General features: G+C 33.8%; 1 protein-coding gene across 4 annotated transcripts in view; it reads right to left on the bottom strand.

Annotated features, from left to right (window-relative positions):
• SLC16A7 (solute carrier family 16 member 7) overlaps positions 1-19603 on the bottom strand; it is a 61585-nt gene that overhangs the window by 11832 nt on the left and 30150 nt on the right. For all 4 annotated transcript variants that reach the window (XM_010707618.2, XM_010707624.3, XM_010707634.3 and 1 more), the window contains exon 2: positions 17289-17531. In XM_010707618.2, coding sequence (XP_010705920.1) covers positions 17289-17502 — 214 coding nt within the window. In that variant the 5' untranslated portion in view covers positions 17503-17531. The remainder of the gene's footprint in view (positions 1-17288; positions 17532-19603) is intronic.

Raw genomic sequence — 19603 nt, 5'->3', positions numbered from 1 at the left:
GGTTTTTTTTGTTTGTTTGTTTGTTTTTTGAGAAGCAATATTAAGCTGTTTAAGTCACGTATCACTGCCAAAATCATGCATGCTAATGCGCTAAAGGACTACTGGATCTGTGAGTCTATTTTCCTGAAGCTTGAAATAACTACCTAGCAGATGTTAACTCAGGAAGCCCACAAGAATATTTAGCCTGATCTCTCCCTTAGCACCTACAAACCATCAGCCACAAAAGACTATGCATTCCCTGAGATAAATTTAAGGCCATGACCATAATGTACTAATAGTCTCCTGGCTGTATTTTTGTTTTATATCTATCTAAGGTGATGTCCAGACATCGAGAAGGAGTAAGATAGCAACAGTAACTGTGTCACTGAAGAACAGACTCAGGAAGAGTTATACAGCAGGGCACAAGTGTTTTAAAGGAAGACAAGGGAAAGAAAGAAGCTTTTCATGTTCATCATACATTGAGGAAAAGATTGCAATAGCTTTTTCAGCTATACATTTGAGAGCTGTTAATGATGTTTTATACAAAGCCTACAATAATGTGGCAGTTATTTTGACAGCTAAGCAAAACATTACTTGTCCAGTTGTATGCAAAAAATGTGAGGACAAGCCTGCTTTGACTGGCCTTCAGAGAATACAGAGAGCTCTTAGTAGAAATACATTATTTAGAAATGAAATACATTATTTCTTATAATAACAACAGTAGCAATAATCCATGTTTTCCTCTCACTTCCAAGTTCAATGTTTCAATCACTGTTTAAATCTCCCCTCTTCAGTTAAGCTCTGCTGTTAAAGAAAGACAATAAAAAAGACTATGTAACTGAATAATAAGTAGATTTAAAAAGCAGATGTTTGAAGAAACAATCACTTTTTTCCCTTTAAAAGATAATCATGTGCTACTATTGTTTAAACAGAACTCAAACAATAAAATGTTGGGTTTTTTTTATAGCAGTGTACTGCTGGGTATTTTTGTGGAAATGAACACAGCTCAAACTACTGACTATAACTTTAATAGTCTCTGTCTCATTATCAGAGATACACACACAGTCATGCACATACCTATGTATTTATTTACTTTTTCTAGTCCTAAAAATATATACACTTAAAAAAATTATCTGACTCTGGAGACAATGCAACAACTTCATATCTAATATCTCTGAAAGCTTAAAGGATGCAAACCAGATGATAACAGTATTTCCATTTCACGATACCCAAAGGTTATAGTACTGGAAGATCTGTTTGAAGGCCACCAAAAAGCATAAAGGAAGATTTACTTGGCATAAAATCTATATCTTATTCAGCTCTCTGGTAAAGTAACATTTATCAGTCCAAATGTATTAGGTACACTCCATTAATTTATAAGAGAAAAAGAGTCTAGGTCACTAGAATTCTTGCTGCCTTCTCTCTTTTTCATCTTTTTTTTTTTTTTTTTTTTCTCGTTAATAAAATGAAAAAAATATAGATACCATTTTTTCTGAGGTATGAAAAACTGATCTGCTTCTGCTGTTTAAACATATAATAACTGATCAGAACAGTTCCAACAGGGACTGCAGCAGTATAAAGGATCATACAGGATACTTGTAAGCTGCCACAATTGTGCTTTATTTTTATAATGAATTTGTCTTTGAATCTTTTCTACATTTATGTTTACTGAAAGAGTGGAAATATTTAAATGTAAATAAAAATCTAGGTTTTAGTATTTATTTCTAGTTTGATCCCTCAATGCTATAACACAATTAAATGCGTTCATGTCTGTAATTCTATTCACACACAGCCAGAGCATCACTACCTACATTATCTTTACTGAACAGCTAGAGAAGAATGTTTTTGGTACAAAAATTATGTTTTAAACATATACTGACCATGTCATACAGTGTTCACAGTGTCATTGATCCCGAGCAACCTGAAATGACTCAGTCTGAACAATCTGACATTTATTTAAATACAGAGAAATCTTAAAAGAAGTTGAAAATTAATGCAATAGTATTAATATTTGAAATTGCAGTAATGCATTATTGTAGATTGCATCTTGTCAAGTCAAATATTTAAACACACATACATTTTTGGAACTTGCAGAGTATAACACCAGCTATCGTTTTGGTCTGGCTGTATTTTATTTGTGTGTCTGACAAGGCAGAAAATACAAAGGGACTCCAAGAACTAAAATGAGGATAATCTACTTGCTAATACTAATATCATTTCAAAATTTTTTATATTTTATTTTTTTATTATTTTTTTTTTTACTAAAATACAAAATTCAGTTTTAGGAGTTGATTTGCTTTGTTCAGCAGTCACCAGTATTTTCCTACAGCAAAGCCTTACTTTTCATTTTAAAACTACTCCTTCAACCACAAGTGCTTTCTGCAAGTACTTAGCATTACTCTTGGAATGTCACATTAGTTATCCAGAGAAAAAGCAAATCAAAATTCATTTCTGATAGTACTGAAAATTATGAAGGCTAAAAAAGTCTTAAAAATATTTTGTTTTTCTCAAGCAGGATTAACTAAAAATGTTGAGTATACTGGGACATTCTTATCTCCAAAACCTTCCATTAAACACTATCATTACTCTTGGATGAGCTTATAGAGGGGATTGGAGTAGATGGGGAAAAAGAAAGCATTTATGAATTATGAATATTAAATGTCAGACAACTTTTTATTGTTAAATTCTTTATCATGTTTGCAGGATGGTAACACATATAATAAACTCACAATAAACTGTGAGTTAAGACTGTGCAACAGTTCAAGCACTGCATGTCAGGATGCAAGCAGCCAAGAGCTCAACCATCTACCAGTGCACTGAGCTTTTCTCATCACTTCCCCATCTCAAACTACGTTTCCTTTTTTTTGGCTTGCAGGCTTTTACACATTAGTTGTGGTATTGAGGTGTATGGATCTATAGATCACACAATTTGGAAAACTGATCTCCAAGTGAGCAAACTACTGTATAAATATTAATTTTGAAAGGTTGGAAAATTGTTCAGTTTTAATCAAAGTGTAGTGATGCTGGTTATTATTTCAATGGATACACATTTTTGTTTGATATTAATTATCTCTTGCATGCTCTGCCATAGAACTTTTTTTCACAAAAGCCTGTCATGAAAGAGTCAATCACAAAGCAGAACATTTGAAGATGATTTATGGCATTTCTTTAGAAACTAGCAATAAGAAATCGTATGACACTTAATCAGAAATTAGTGTGATTCTATGAACTGCTGAACAGTCAGCCAGTATCACTAACATTTATGGTCACTTACTACTACCAAATAAAAAAGCATGCTGACTCAAAATTAACTGGACACAAAGGCCTATATGCTTCTGTCATGGGAACAGCTGCAAATAGAATCAACACCATGATATTGGAATCTCAAATCGTCTTCTAAAAAATTAAATGTGTTTGCTTTGTTTTGTTTTCTCAGAAAACTGATGTAACCAGCTTGTAACTTAAACAGCAAACGTAATGTAGTGCATCAGTATTAACATTAGAAAATTCAATTGCAAATGCAAGGCTCTTGGAAGACATAGTGAAAATGTCCCGGAGAAGAAAAGATTATGAAATTTTCTATGATAGCATTTAAAAGTAATCAACTTCAACCCTCGGGAGCTCATGTACTCACAGTCTTTTCAGACTTAGAAATGTGTTTGGAGATTTCACCTAAATAATGTTACATGCACACAGAACTCATATGACAAAAGATTACTTCTTTAAAATGAAAAAAAAAAAAAGAAAAAAAGAAAAAAAAGCAAGATTTATTCATTTTTCTGCTCAAAAATACATGAGATAAAAACCATGTAAATATTAATAAATATAATTCTCTACAACAGATAGTTAACATTAAGGTACTAATAATAAGCTTCATTAAATTTCTATCCTTTCAAGGTTTCAGCAGGAATTTCAGGATGCGTAACTCCAAGTACATAAATGCTCCAATGAACATATTTAATTGTTTTCTTGGAGACATCTTGTCTGTGAAGTATTATTCGTTCATCTCAGTGGCTGCTCCTTCTTCCTCTGTGGATACTTATGGGATGAAGGACTTAGTTTAATTTGGTAGTAGCTGTGTGTTTGTACAAGAAGCAGCATCTGAAGAGATCAAAACAAGTTCTATCTATCTTTTTTTGTCTACTGACAGGAAACAAAGGAAAATTAATTTTAATGTGAAATTAAAGAATAACTTTTAACTAAAAAAAACACTATGCCCATACAGATACAACAATAACAAAATGGGAAGCAGTATTTACATAGAAATATCAACTGAGATATAAAGAAATATAAACACTCATTTTTCCTCATCTGGTTGTGAGATTTCAAATGATACAAATGGACTGTTTCCACCTGGGGCAATAGAAAGTATTCATCCCATTTGTAAGTGCTTTTTGCCTGAGAACTTCTGAATCTATCAGCGAGACAAAAGAATGTGAAAATTAATAAGTAAATGTCTATATGCAGAAGACTTGTGTCTTGTCAATGCAGATCACAATTTTGGGAGTAAAAACTTTCCTTACAGCTCGTATCTTCTGTGAACTGAATTGTCAGACAAGCTCTGCGTATTCTGCTACTACAAAGCGATTTTCTGCATTGTTGCAGTTCACAAAATGAAAAGACAGCAGTTGTATTATACTACTGTGGCAGCTACAATTATAGCAATTTGAAAATAAATCCATGCTTTTAATTTCAGAGTTAATCATTGAAAAAGAAAATAAACAGTTCTTGCTAATATTTAAATTCTTCATGGATATTTTCCTAAACCATGTTATTAACTTTTAAATATATAGTCATAAATATTTGCCTTGATTTTTTCTTTCTGCCTCTGAGCAACAATACTTCTACCTCTCTGTATGTGTATGCACACATGAACAAAATATTCACAAATGTTCATTACTGATCACTTTTTCTATTTATTATATCCTAATCATGATTTCCTTTACATCTTAAAAAACACTGACTACTTTTCCTGGAAGAAAACAAAACTTCATCAGTTAAGATTAATACTGCCATTTGGATTTTTCTGTCTTCTTCAAACTGCCTGTTGTAGTAGTCTTCATATAACATCCTATTTTTACATTGCACATCATCCTACAGTTTTGTTTTTTTTTTCCAGAAAAATATTAAGTGTAACGCAACTTAGAAATGACTCCTTATAAGTTATTGCAGACAATAATACATTATTTCAGGAAAAGCACAACATACATGCTTCCTCTTCCTTGGTCTTTCTTTATCAGATTCCTTTCACAACTCAATTATTTACTGTATAATTAAACTTCAAATTGAAAATACTCAATCTACCACCTATGATTCTTCAGTGAACCACTTACTGTGAATTATGGATTATGAGTTAATCATTAAATGTCATCTAAATATTCAGAATATAACTACACGAAAGTATAAATCTGGATGTATTTATAATTGAGAGTCCTGAGAACTCATCATATTTAGGTCATTCTCAATAGTATCGTTAGATTATTTCCAAATGCATCTGTTGTCTAACACATATCTCACACTATGCTTATGATGTATAAAAAATCTTTCTAAAATAATCATTTTCATTATAACTGCATTCTTAAAAATATCTGATAAAATGTATGTGGTGACTTTCAGTAATTACAACTGACAAAACTTGAGAGTTGGAATTTCAGAAGCTTCTCAACAGCCTCCTTGACAAGTAAGCTAGCTCACATGTGAGGAACTGTGTCTGAATAATATTTAGTTCACAAAGTATTGAGGGAAAGGTGAAAAGGAAGATAAACTGTTTGTTGTTCAGAGATATTCTACAAGATGTGAACTGAGCACTTCCATTAGGGTTTGGCACCAATGATATTTAGAGTGTAAATGGGGCAGACTTTGGTATATGAAAAGTTATCATTCCATGGGTAGAATTTACATATTTCCCAGTATTTTGCAAGAGGGGAGTCTGAGCAACCAGGGCAATGGGAAGTGGGGAAGATAAACAATGACATTCAGCCATTAACTTAAAGTGAGTATCCTTGGGATGTTGTTTTCCTTGTTTGGTTGGTTTTCTGTTTTCAGACAAACAAAAAAATATGATAGAGACAACTTAGTGAATAATTCCAGAATTTTGGAAGTGTTTCTTAAGTTCAAATTAGAACTTTTTCCAATTTACTTACAATTTAGGCACCCCCCCAAAAAAAATTTAATAGGAATATTTAGGGAAAAAATTCACCAGTGAATAACTGACTTAAGAGTGAGTTCTAATCATTACTCTCCTAGTCCTTTTTTCTTTCAGTTCTTTTAACATTTTAAAGCAAAATACATATGCTTGAGAATAGCATTGTATTCAATAGAATTGAAAGTGAAATCATATACATATATATTTTATCAATACATATAAGCAGATGTCACTTTATCTTTCCATATTCCAATATCTACCTTACATATTATTTTTTTCATTAGACTTGAGTTTGTCATCAGACTGACACTTCGAGATTTCCTTCTACAATAAGAGCTTTGTATGTTGAGTCTTTAAATTTTTTAGACATTTCCTGTATATACTAGTCACATGCCATTTCTTTTGTGGACTTCAGTACATACTCATTCCACAGACTCCAATCAGCTAAAACATGATGACTTCCCTCAACAAGGAGAAAAGTAGCTTTCTCAATAAAAAGAAAATGTCATAAAATTTGAATAGGTAAGATGAGTAGCAGTCGTGAAAAAACGAGTAAGTGAAACCTGGGACTTAATAAGTGGAAAACTAAAATATTACCAGGGAGTTAGGCAAAGTTACCTACTGGATTTGTTTTTTGCCTGGACTACAAAGGAATCATGTACAGAGTCCATTCTGTTGTGGCATCAGAGATTACATCCCCACAGACGAGGTCTTCTTGAAAAAGGTGGAGGTGAAAGGGAGTCTATACCAATTTTGTTCATATGCATAAGGAATATCTGAGCTCTCCTGTAGGCAGCAACATGAAGTAGCTTGATCACTCAGGACCATCTTATTGCACTTGAAGATAATAATCATGTGGCTTTTGAAACAGGTATATTTTCTTACTTGATGTGAGATAACAACCTAGCAGTGCCAGAAACTTTATTTTCTACCGAGTAACATAAAGCAGCTTAGTTCTAATGATTGTAACGCGTCATAAATTCTAAATAAATCAGTGGCCATTAAAATATAGGCTTCCTATGATTTGTATTATAGATGCTGTTTAGATATCATGCATTGCTGGAGTCACCTTGCATCTAAGGAGTTATGCTAATATTTTTCAGCCAGAACAGATTAAAATGATCCAGTGAAATACATCTGCCTCTGCAAGGATTTAATGTATGTACTGGTGAGGAGAATATTACTTAGGTTTCCTAATAAAGGAATTATTATCTTCCTGCAGGAGGAACTAAGTTTGTCTAATCAATTTTAATACATCTTGCTTAAAAACTATTGGTTAGAAAGTTGAATGATCTAGGCAATATGTATATCTGAACACACTGTCAGGTACATTTTTTATAACATATGGAGAAGCGATCAAGAAGAAATCGTTCATTATATGAATTTGTTCATGTCTTAATCTCACTTGCCACTTCAGATATGTTCCTTTGAGCGCAGTCACGTGCCATGCGCTTCAGTTACTGCTGTATTCGAGCAGGTGAATACAAAAAGCTTCTGAATCAGAATGGCAATGGCTTATACATCTTTGCACATTCTTTGTACAGATATAAATTCACTGTGTGAAAGACAAAAAAAAAAAAAAAAAAAAATCACTCCTGGGTGTATTATTTTTGTGACTTGCTATTTGATTGTAAAGGAATTATACACAAATCAGAACCAGCATTGTATGAAATGTCCTTATGCTTTAACATCTGTTTTATTCCTAAACTGAAATAAATGTTTAAAATCTCAGAATTTTCAGCTGAGTCAAAACTCTTCAAATATATTATTCTGAAATATTGCAAACTTCTCCTATGGTACAAATAAACAAATTAGAAATAAAGCTATCCAGCAGACAAATTCTTACTCTTTAGCTTTACAGAATAATAAAAAAAACATTTTATTCCAGATCACACAGTACTATTTTACATTTCTAAATGTTATTAAATCATTTTTAAACTGCTGCAGATCCACAGTATTTCAACTGGAGCTTAGTGGAAGATGAGCTACTGAATTATGTTGGTCAATATTGTAAATACAGTCATGAAGCACACAATCTTGCTCTGAGAGAAATTCCCCTTGCATTGTGAAATATGTAGTGTTTCTGGAAGTCCAGCTCACAGAAAGGAGGAATTTCTGTATAAATATATAAACACACATTTATATGTTGACTTGCTTTAAGCAAGTGAGAAATATAAATTTGAACTTGATTGGTTGTTTGGCATTTAAATTTAAGCACATATTGCCCATACTTGGAGCAGAGTTCCAAGCAGTTCTTTCGCATATCTCTGATAACAGTCTAACATTGTCAATGAAACATGTCATTTGTCACTATCTGTATCAATGGATTTGTTTTAAGTTTTCCTTTCCAACTCTGTTATTTTTTTCAAGTGTCACTATCCAGAATATTTGGCAATAAGTTCAATTAAGATTTTCACATTCATGATATGTAGCACACAGTCTATCTATAATGTATCTATTTACTGATTTCAGTCCTTTTATTTTACTGTATTTTGCTGTAGTTGTTCAGGCATCCTAGATAAGCAAATCTTATTCACCATAAGTAATGATGCCATGCTGCTTATGTACAGCTTTAAAACTTTATGCTCCTTAATTAAATACCTCATGGTAACAGTTATAGTGTCTTGGTTTCTTATGGATTAAATAGTTAAGAGTAATAGTAAGGAGAGTATTTATGTAGAAGATCCAGAAGTAAAACCTCTTGTACTTAGCTTATTTACTTGCTGCTTTGGAAATTGCAAGTATTCTAATTAGACAAATAACAACAGCTTTGGCTACTTAATTAGATACACTCAAAGCTTAGCAATAACACAATAAAAATAAATTAATTCTGCCATTCAGGTATATGCCAATAATTCAAATGATTTAAAACACAATTGTTCTTGAAGCTTTTCTGAGTGAAATTTGACATCCAAGGACACAAGATGACTCCATCTTCTAGGGAAGGCCAAATAGGACACTTGCCTTCTTGAATTATGCCTACTTTGAAAGCCACTGCAAGGAGTCCTTGAAAGTTCTGACACTAAGCCACTCCTCTGAATAAGTTATATTTTACTCTGTTGAATAACAAGAAGATAAAATCTAAGCTGCAGCAGTAAATCTGGACAGCAGCATATGCTGGACAGCAAAGCTAACTGCTGTAAAAGAAAAAAAGGAATCACAAATAATTTGTGTTCATCGAAAAGCAAAGGCATCCTACAAAGAAGAGCAAGCTGAGCAAGACTTCCAGCATGACAGGTTTGGTACTGTCAGTTGATACCAACAGGAAAGCGTTTAGGGATCTTGCCTCAAATAAATGGAATGTATTGAAATTCCAGATCCAGATCATTCACAGAACAGATGAAGACATAAAAAGATCAATAGATTTCTATCAGTTCATAATCAGTTATAATTATTAAACAAACTGCTTATTATTAAACATATAACTTATTCCCCCAGATGTGTTATCTTTATTTAGTTAATGATGGAAGCAAGTGAATTAGGGATATGAGGAAAGATTTGACATTTACAAGCCAATAATTTTAAGATTACCATGTTATCAAAACTAGTACAACTGAAACTGTCATTGAAATTCTGAAGCACACCTACCTACACAACATTCAAGACATATAGAAAGACTAAGAATATTAATTAAATCTCTACCAGAACAAGCCCAAATCACAACCTGTTCCAGTGCATCATCATCCTTATTGTAAAAAACTTCTTCCTTATATCCAATCTAAATCTCCCCTCTTGTAGTGTGAAACCATTTCCCCCTGTCCCATCACAACTGACTCTCCTAAAGAGTCTGTCCCCTTCTTTCTTATAGCCTCCCTTTAGATACTGAAAGGCCCCTCTCAGGTCTTCTCAGAGCCTTCTCCAGAAATTATAGCCCCAGCTTTATCAGCTGGGAGTTCCATCCCTTGGGTCATTTTTGTGGCTCTCCTCTGGATGTGTTCCAGCACGTCCATATTTCTTCTGTACTGAGTACTCCACATGCGGACAAAGCACTCCAGGTGAGATTTCACCAGCACAGAGTAGAGAGGCAGGACCACATCCATTTGTACCTATGCATTATTTTTGGTGATGCTGTGCTCCATCCTTACATTCCCCAACTAGTACTGATAATGGGGGTTGCCACAACCCATGTGCAAGACCTTACACTTGGCTTTGTTGAACATCACAATGTTCACCTTGGCCCAGTGATCAAGCCTAAGCCTTTCTGAATGACATCCCCTTCCTGAGGAGTGTCGAGTGTGTCAAACAGCTTGATGTCATCCACAAACTTGCTGAGGATATACTTGAACCTACTGTCAATGCCATTGATACAGAAGATATAATCTCTAGCTACTACTATTAAAAAGCTGTAATGGTAGCAGCATTTCCTTCCAGAATTTTCTGAGATTCAAAGCACTTAATGAAAAGTGTTTCAAAGCAATATAAATAGAAAATAAATCAGGGCACAGTCAGTGTAAAACCTGTCAATGAGAAAGTGCTGCAGGAAGTGTTTGAACTCGATGAGTAAATGAACAACCTATTTCTCAATACAGTCTCCTATTTTAATTATAATCTCCATATTTAAACATGTCATTTTGTTGTCTCATCATAGTTTTTATTCATCTAAATGAAAGCCAGGTAAAATTGCACTGGAAATGCTTGACTTTCTTGACGATTAAATAAAGATGCCAAAATCTGTGAAAAATAAAGGTAAACTTTTCTTTTGCTTGTACACATTGCTGAAATGCCTATTGGCTATGAAAACTGTAGTTGTTCTGTACTCTTTAATATGGGTGATTTTAACAGTAATCTTAAAAATCTCAATAGTAATATTAATAACTAATCTTAATAGTAATAGTAATCTTAAAAATCTAGATGAAAAAGTTCTGGTTGATCAAAAACCTCTTCATATGGTACATATGTTTATCTATGTGTGTCAGATCTGATCTCTGCAAAAATCTTCAAAACTGGCTAATGAATTAAAAGACAATTTAAAACAACCTCATTCTTTGATTTCTATAGTTACTCTGGCAGGAGAATAAACCTGCCACTAAGTCTTCTATTAACAAATATGTATCTACATACGTTTAGGAATCACAATAAAAATCTCAGCTGTAGTCAATTGATACTGCTTTATAATATCTTATAAATATCACAGGTCAGGTCTGTTTCCCTTGACTATACCCTTTCAAAATAAACAAGGGAATAGTTCTTAGACGCTCCAAAACAATGGACCAGTAAAATTCTATAATAAGTTCTTTGTAAAGTGCCAGGTTTATTATTTCATTTGAAATGCTGATGTGATTACAATGGTATACACAGCATGAGTAGATAGACTTTTCCTTCCCCATAATACTTCTCTGGGATCTGCTTAAATATCTCATGATTCCCAGTTGTGCTACACTATTGTTTCATTACCTTTGAATTATGCGACACACATCACAAATGCAACCATTGTATGATCCAGTGATATGAAAAACTATATGGGAACTAATCCAACATTATTAGTGTACAGAAAAAAAGCATTCCTTCATCAAAGTTTTGCAAGCTCAATGAACATATCAAAGGCCTAAGTTTTAAATTAAACAAATCCACATTTTTGTCCCTTAGAAAATGTACTGTATGATGTATGCTATTATTTTTTTGTTTTTGACCCATTATTTTAAATAAAGTGGGAGATAAAAAAGTATTTTCTTCAGGAATAAAAAAAAAAGCTGTCATTATTGATTAATTTATCTATAGAAATGAAGATCAATGTTGCCTGCTTGTATAAAAATGAAAATTGTTTTCAATAGATGCTTGAGTTAGTTTAATCAAAGTTAATGCAAATATTCCTATGATAATAATTACTAATAACCTATGCTTCGGACACTGAAAATGCTTAGTAGAAGTACAGTGGCAATTCTGTTGATGTCTTTCTGACAATTATTCAAAAGACAAAAAAAATTATTTTTCTAAATGTACTTAACTCTGAGACTGTCTCTGAATGGCAAGACTGAGACTGGCTAGAATGACAAACCTGTCCAAAAAGAAAAAAAAAGGTATGAAACCATCTAAAACATTATCATCCCTCTTCCCAAGTCCAATTTTAGGGGTGTTTTATGATAGAAACAGAGAACCTCTCTGCATTTAAAACACAGGTTACTACAACAGAACACTTCCCTAAAAGGTAGTTTTACTAAAACTCAAAGACTTCTAAAAGTGAAATATACCTGTACTACTTTATCAAAGGCTTTATCAGGCCATCTTAGCATTCGGGTATTCTTTTAAAAACAGAACAACTGTATATTTTTAATATTTTGTTACACTTGGTATTTCTTTCTAGAACTTATCTCTGTTAGTAAGATTCAGAATGTTTTCTTCTTGTGTCTCATCATTACACCTTCTTTTCTTTACGTGTGTGTCTCAAATTAACTTGACATAGACACTTTACATACATTTTAGGCTAAATGTAAAGTATTCCCTCATGCCCATGAGGCATTTGGAAAGTTGATAAGTTCTGCTTTCAAGGACACTCTAAATGAGGTTATTAAAATTCAATGCTTTTCATATTCTGATGGAGAAAAATGTTTGTCCCTAACAACAAAGGACATAGGTCAATTTAAGAAAGCTTCTCAGTCTCCTTATCCACGGCCATGGAATATCTTGTGCCAGTATTTGTAAATCTAAAATAAGAAAAAGTTACCAGGGAGGAAGAAAAGTATAGGAGACTAGATTCTATCCAAAAGTTAAAATCCATAACCATATGTTGTTTGTGTTGCATGCATTTTGCAACTGTCATCTCCACTGTTCACGTAATTCCATCTTCACAGCAATATCACTGAAACACCCACTGAGATAAAATCACAAATATTTTAAACATACCATATGATATTTTACTTTCCAAATTAATGTTCAACGAAGTCACATTGAAAACTTGTTTTTAGTTTACTTTTGTGTTGTCACCTGAAAAATCTTTTAAGAGTTTGCTACTACATGATGGTTAAGCTCAAACTTGAATAATGAAAGAAACATGAAAAAAAAGAAAAAAAAAAAAGAAAAACAAAAGAGAGAGAAGAAAGGTTGTTCAGAGAGATTATGGTCTCTTGCCTTGGAGATATCCAAGCCCTGCTTGGATGCTCACTTGTGTGACTTACTGTAGGGAACTGGCTTTAGCAGAAGAGTTGGAGTCAATGATATCTAGAGGTCACTTCCAACTCCTGTAATTCTGTGATTCTGCATCTCTGTGAATCAATTAGATGCTGTATTTTTTAACTGTAAGCATGTTTTCAAAAATGATAGTGGTGACTACTTAAACTCTGCTTGTCTACTCAAACTACTTAAAGCATTTTTCTTTGAGAATGGTCTCAAAATGCTTTTAAAATTATTACTTGGATAAGTCATCTGGGAGTTAAATGGACATTTATTTTTTGAACTTCAGAACAGCAAGATAATCCCACAATTCACAGTTTGGAAGAATTAGCAGTTTTCAAGCTTATCTCTATAACCTAGTGTCACATCTAAAAAGCTATTTTTGAAAATAGAAACAACAACCAAAGTGAAATTTCCCCTTGGCTAAATGACAAGAAAAAGAGTTAAAGTCAATTAAGTAACCTGCCTTTTCCAGTTTTTAGACTTCCACAAGGACAAGGTCAGCTGTGTCTGAAATCAACATATTTGTCACATGGCTTTAACGGCCACCACTAAGGTTTCCCATCAAACCTACACTGAAAACAACAAATATATTTTCTTTCTAGAAACAGATAGAGCTCTAATAAAATTTGTAATCACTTTTGGTTGGTTAATGCTGTGTAAAATTGAAAATTTTGTGCAAAAATGGAAATTTTGAAAAAGAGAAGAATGAATGGTGAGAACTTGAGGTAAAGCATATTTGGTCTTTTGGGTCTTCAATTCCTTAATATATGTGTACATCAGAGCAAACATATGACTCTTTAAGTATGCATACATAGTTGATATATTAAAGAAAACATACATGCATACGTATTATATATATATATATGCTTTTATATGTATATACAAACACAATATGCCCTATGAGGATAGCTCCACTAATTCCATCTTACCCCAAATTCTGTCTTCCTGTAGTAGAAGTGTGGTCATCCCAGTCACAGTCCCTTGTGTGTAGGAGTCCATCACAAAGCTATCACCCCTAATTTAATACAATTGACAGTCTCTGCTCAAGAGAGGCAGAAGGAGGAGTTGCCATGGAGACTGAACTACTGCTCTTCTCCAGAGGATACTTCTTTCAAGCACAGGCTGAACCACAGAGGCTGTTTATTACACGTAACCTTGATCGTATTACAGGATCTTGCATTTTGGGAAGGCTTTTTAGTAAGCTCTAATAAACATCCAGGAGATAAGTGTTGGGAGGAGAAGAGCATGTTTCAGAAAAATAAATAAATAAAACCAACAAGAACTGCATGGAATTGCTTATTATCTTAGATTGAGAGGGGAAAAGAATTTCATATTGACTAGATTTATCAGATTTGTCACCTCTGCTTAGTGCTTTCCTAACAGAGTAAATGCTGTGCTTGACCTATTTGCAGGAATTAACCAGGACTGCAAGAGACCATATGGATTGCCAGATGGTCTGCTATAATTTAATGCCATTTATTGTAAGTATGAAGTAAGTGATAAACATAATTAACATTCTTTTAGTTCCTTACTGGATGCCATTTATTAGTTTATTAGTATTCGTGTTTGTTTGTTTTGTTTTTTTTTTCCTAAAGCATTGAAAGGCAAGTTAATACCTTGTTATTGAAACACAGAAGCCAGCTAATCACAGCAAGAGGCTGCAGCCTCTAAAGCAAAGAGTGTCAGCACAGACTCTTAACTTATTCACTGACCCCACTGTGATGATTAATAGGTTGAATGCTAAGCTCTAATGAGAATGACAGATCTTAGATGTTTTCAAGTTACCTTAATTAATAGTATGATGAAGAGAGTGTTCATGCAGACATATTACACTTCATAGTAAACACTACACACTGTACTTGTGGTCTTGATGTCTTTCACATTACAGTACATCAAATGCTAAGGAATCAAACCACCTTCAGACAGTAAAAACAATGGAGTGATTTCCTTCAGAAATGTTTTTCCTGATTGCTATTTCATATTCTGCCAGTGATTGTCTAAATGCTCTATTTTTTAGGAAGTGGTTCTAGAGAAGCTATGTCTTCAAAGAGTGTTTATACCCGGCAGAATCGTCATTTCAAAACCAAAGTAAGAATAAGTAATGCCTCCTATTAAATTCCCTGGTATCTACAGCAAAGAATGCAATAACACTGTTTGATAGAGCAAATTTTCAACTACAGAATACTGTTTGTCAACAGTCACCACCATTAGGTATGCATTTTGGCCAGCAATGAACAAGCATGCCATGCTCATAAATTCTGCGCCAGTGGAGGTGACCCACCGTCACCTGCCACTGCTGAAACACACCATCACTGCCTCACTGTGCTCACATCCATAGCTTAGTCTCCATATCTGTTCAGCAAGAGTCAATGCATGTCAATGGGTGCCTTTTTTTCCTTGTGGAGGAATTCAATGACACATCTTTGCTTCACATGCACTTTCATGTCAGATGCCATTTTGTGAGACTGCCCCTCTGCTGCCAAGCCACCAACATCCACCTTTGATATCATGGGGCAAAACAATAAAATAGGGGCCATTGCTTTCAGATCAGCCTATGTACAAACACAACCACAGCTAAATGCCTTTCAGTTTGTGTCTGCACTATTAATAAAAGTTGGATGAACTCTGAGATGATAGAAATGGCATAAATTAGATGTTATTCAGAGATTAAAACAAAACAAAACAAAAAAAAAACTGTGCTATAAAGTAAATCTGCCCTTATAAAATTAAGGTAGCACTAGAAAAAGCAGTGAACAAGACTTCAGTTCAGAAGTCACAGCATAAAGAAAATGGAAGCAGATTCCAATTCTTATCATCTGTGCACTTCCCTTCTTCCAGATGGATCCACACAGAGGCTTCCAGTTACATCTGTGCACTTTGCAGTGCAAGTGCATATGTATTTGTAAATACACAGCCTTCTGAAGAAAGTACTTCCAGAGGGAATCTGAATGAGACTCTCTCTCCATTCCCATAGCACCATGAACACTGACTATCTTTGGGCTGCTTGCAGACAGAATGGACAGCGCTAGTCAAGCATGCTTGGGCACACGAAATGGTGCATTATCAGAGTGAAACACATTTTCAGGCTTGCAGTATCCATAACCGCCAGTTATGATTTGAGAGTGACCTGGTCGTAAGTCATAACCTATAGCAAGGACATGTATGTTCCTTTACTCCACTCTTGAAGGCACTGATTCAAGTTACTTCTTCACTTGGTGAATTGTTGCTGCTCCTATAAACCCCTTCAAATTCTCCCTATGAATAAATATAAGATCAAAATATCTGAAAAGCAAGTTTTTATTGATATTGACACCACTTGCCAAATCATCTTTATTAGGCCATGTCTCTGCTGCCATTTGAAAAAAAAAAAACATTATGTTTTCCATTCCATTAACTGAAAAATATTTTACTGAGGTGCTTCAGCTGATGCTATGCTGGCTGTAGAGTCTTCTTTATAGTCAGAGGAGTAAAAAGTACTTAAAGAGTGAAACTCAGCTAGTCTGAATTCTCTCCTATAGACACCTACCTCTCTTCCTTGACTGCTAAAGCAGTTATGGTTACTCAAATGTCAAGCCTTAGGTAGGTTGAAATCAGTGATAAAAAATTACCATGGTAAAAACAGGACTTCATGCATCCTTCACAAGGTTGTTTTCTGGAATCTGATAATATCATACTGTATTACAGAAACCACTTCTGAAAAATACAGAAGTGCTGCTCTTCGGTGAATAAAGATACAGCGCTATAGGCACAGTGTTCTCAGTTTCTATATACTTTATACTATATTCCTTTTCTATATAAACTTTTCAGTTTCTATACATACAGTTTCTAGACATTTTTATACATATGTACATATATTTTTATAATATATGCATTTAAGATTTCATAGTTCCATTATTGAAAACAGTCTGAGATGTGCCAAGTTATAACATTCAAAGAAAAAGCATTAGGTAAATTCTTAGGTAACTTATAAAATCAGTTAGTAATTAACTTGAAGTGCTTTAAGACCATGCAGGCAGGTGAGCTGTGATATTTGCAAATTTCACAAACATCTTACCTCCTGCGTACATGACAGCCAACATTATTGATGATATCCAAGCTATCTCACTATATGATGTATGGAAGATTTCCTGTATTTCCTTGAAGAATACTGTGATGGCTTTGGGGAATGCATAGGAGAATCCAATGGAAATAAAGGCCCCAAAGACCACAACCCACCCCCAGCCTCCATCTGGAGGTGGGTACTGTGGTGCTCCTATTGCTGGTGGCATTTCTAGTCTCTGCCTCTTCTCCAATTAGGCTGAAAAAGAAGAGAAGAAACAAAGTGTCAGATAGTTGTTCTTTTTTTTTAACATACTGCAGTATTCCACCATCATCCGCAGAATCCTCAAAGCAGAGACCAACTCCCAGTTTACATGCATACATAGAATACAAAAACCTGTTTTCAGAAGCAAAAATCTGTTCTTTTAAAAAAAAGAAAAAAGAAAAAAAAGAATGTTTGAATATTTGAAATATCCCATTTAGTATGTGCAACTATATGTCACTGAAATTGTGTTTGTAATTATTCATTTATTGGAAAATGATGTGTTTGTGTAGGTAAATTTGCTTATCTCTTCGATCTACAGTATGACAGAAAAAAAATTGAACAATGTTGTATAGAAAGAAACGGAAAAAAGTTACAGTAAATAATTCCTAAATGCTGTTTTGTTAACAACATTTGCAGGTACTTTAGCAAAATCATCAGCAATGACAGTAATGAACAAGTATGTAACAGAATGCTTTATCATGTGCTCTCATTTTCCAGTCATTAACCATTGTTAATATTTCTCGCTTTACTCAAGATAACATTTTAAGAGTGCATTTTAAAAAAAGATTTAAAATTCCTTGTGTAGCCATAAAATAAACACAAAATATTACAATGTCATACTGTACTGTTTTTAAAATTTTATTCTGCTTATTAGTAACTGCTGATATTACTTGCAGGGGCAAAGTCAAACTTGATGGTACTTTTTTTTTGCGCTGTATTCACACATTTAAAGACATCAGAAAGTCTTTCACTAATAACCTCACAAACTTTTCAAAGTAATTTAAAGTTTACCATAATAGAGAGCATCAGAGTGATTTTTTGCAGAGGTTCGTAGAGGTGCAACAACAACAACAACAAAAAAACAAAAAACAAAAAACAGGGAGTTTAACAAATCATAGGTAATTCACTTAAAACTCCTAAAGCCTGAAATTGATTTTATATTTTTATTATCATCTTGATTATTTATTCCTATAGATATTATATATTATCATCTTGATATTATATTCCTAAAGAATATGTAGCAGCAATAATTAATTTTGTAGTTCTGAGATATTTCCAATCTAAATCCCCTTTATTACTAAACAAAGTTGGAGTCCACTGTGTTTTCATCTGTGTAATGCAACCTACACAGACTGCATGTTCTGAACGTTCCACCTTCTTCTATGTTTCTTACTTGGGCATTTGCATGACTTCTTACTCTTTACTGGTCTCCTAACATACAGTACTGAAAGCTGTGAATCATAACAGTACATAAGTTTTTTTTCATTATGCTTATGATTACCAGTGAGTCTCCATAGATTTTTTCTGTGTCGCTTACATCATACCCCAATTTCTCACAGTGAACTGCATTAGCATTGGGAGTGATATGATTACTTTAACAAAAACTAAAAAATGAACTGTGTCAGCTTATATTAATTCCCAGTATATTACCTAGAGTGCTGTCAGGGTAAACCCCCATACTAGCAAAGCGTTCCTTTACAAATTATCTATCATAAGGTCACCTCTGTGATAGAAACCTCTTTAATTCTGATTCTCCACTTCACTGCAGCTGGCTGTAGACATCACCTTCATACTGGCCAACCTCCATAGGGGCTAAATCAACCACTAAAACACCTGGCTTCTATGCAAGGCTGCAATATCACAGCTAATTTGTTTTCTGCATCATGTCATACAGATTTGCTGCTGACAGCAATAGATATCTACTGCTCCATACACAGACAGTTGGTTTTTTTTCTGTTTTTTTTGTTGTTGTTGTTGTTGTTTGTTTTGTTTTGTTTTTTTTTGTTAATATGCATGTCCAGAAAGAACCCCTGGCATGTACTTTGGTTCTGGTTACCCTGGTCTCAGCTTAATATTAGTCATGAATCAAAAAGTAAAACCTGGGTCTGCCACTAGAAGTTGGAAAAGTAGAGACATAGAGATAATTACAGTTGCTGAAATTTAATTTTGGCAAAGTAGTTAAACACCTGTTTACTGACTGAGAACCCACTGGAATGCAGAGTGTCTCAAAAAGTCCATCATACACTAGAGCACGCATAGTAATTGATTGCCTCCACAGGAAAGAA

Source organism: Meleagris gallopavo, chromosome 1 (genome assembly GCF_000146605.3).
Source record: "Meleagris gallopavo isolate NT-WF06-2002-E0010 breed Aviagen turkey brand Nicholas breeding stock chromosome 1, Turkey_5.1, whole genome shotgun sequence".
Taxonomy (NCBI): Eukaryota; Metazoa; Chordata; class Aves; order Galliformes; family Phasianidae; genus Meleagris; species Meleagris gallopavo.
The sequence above is the reverse complement of the archived record's forward strand: the minus strand, read 5'-3'. Positions and strand labels throughout refer to the sequence as shown.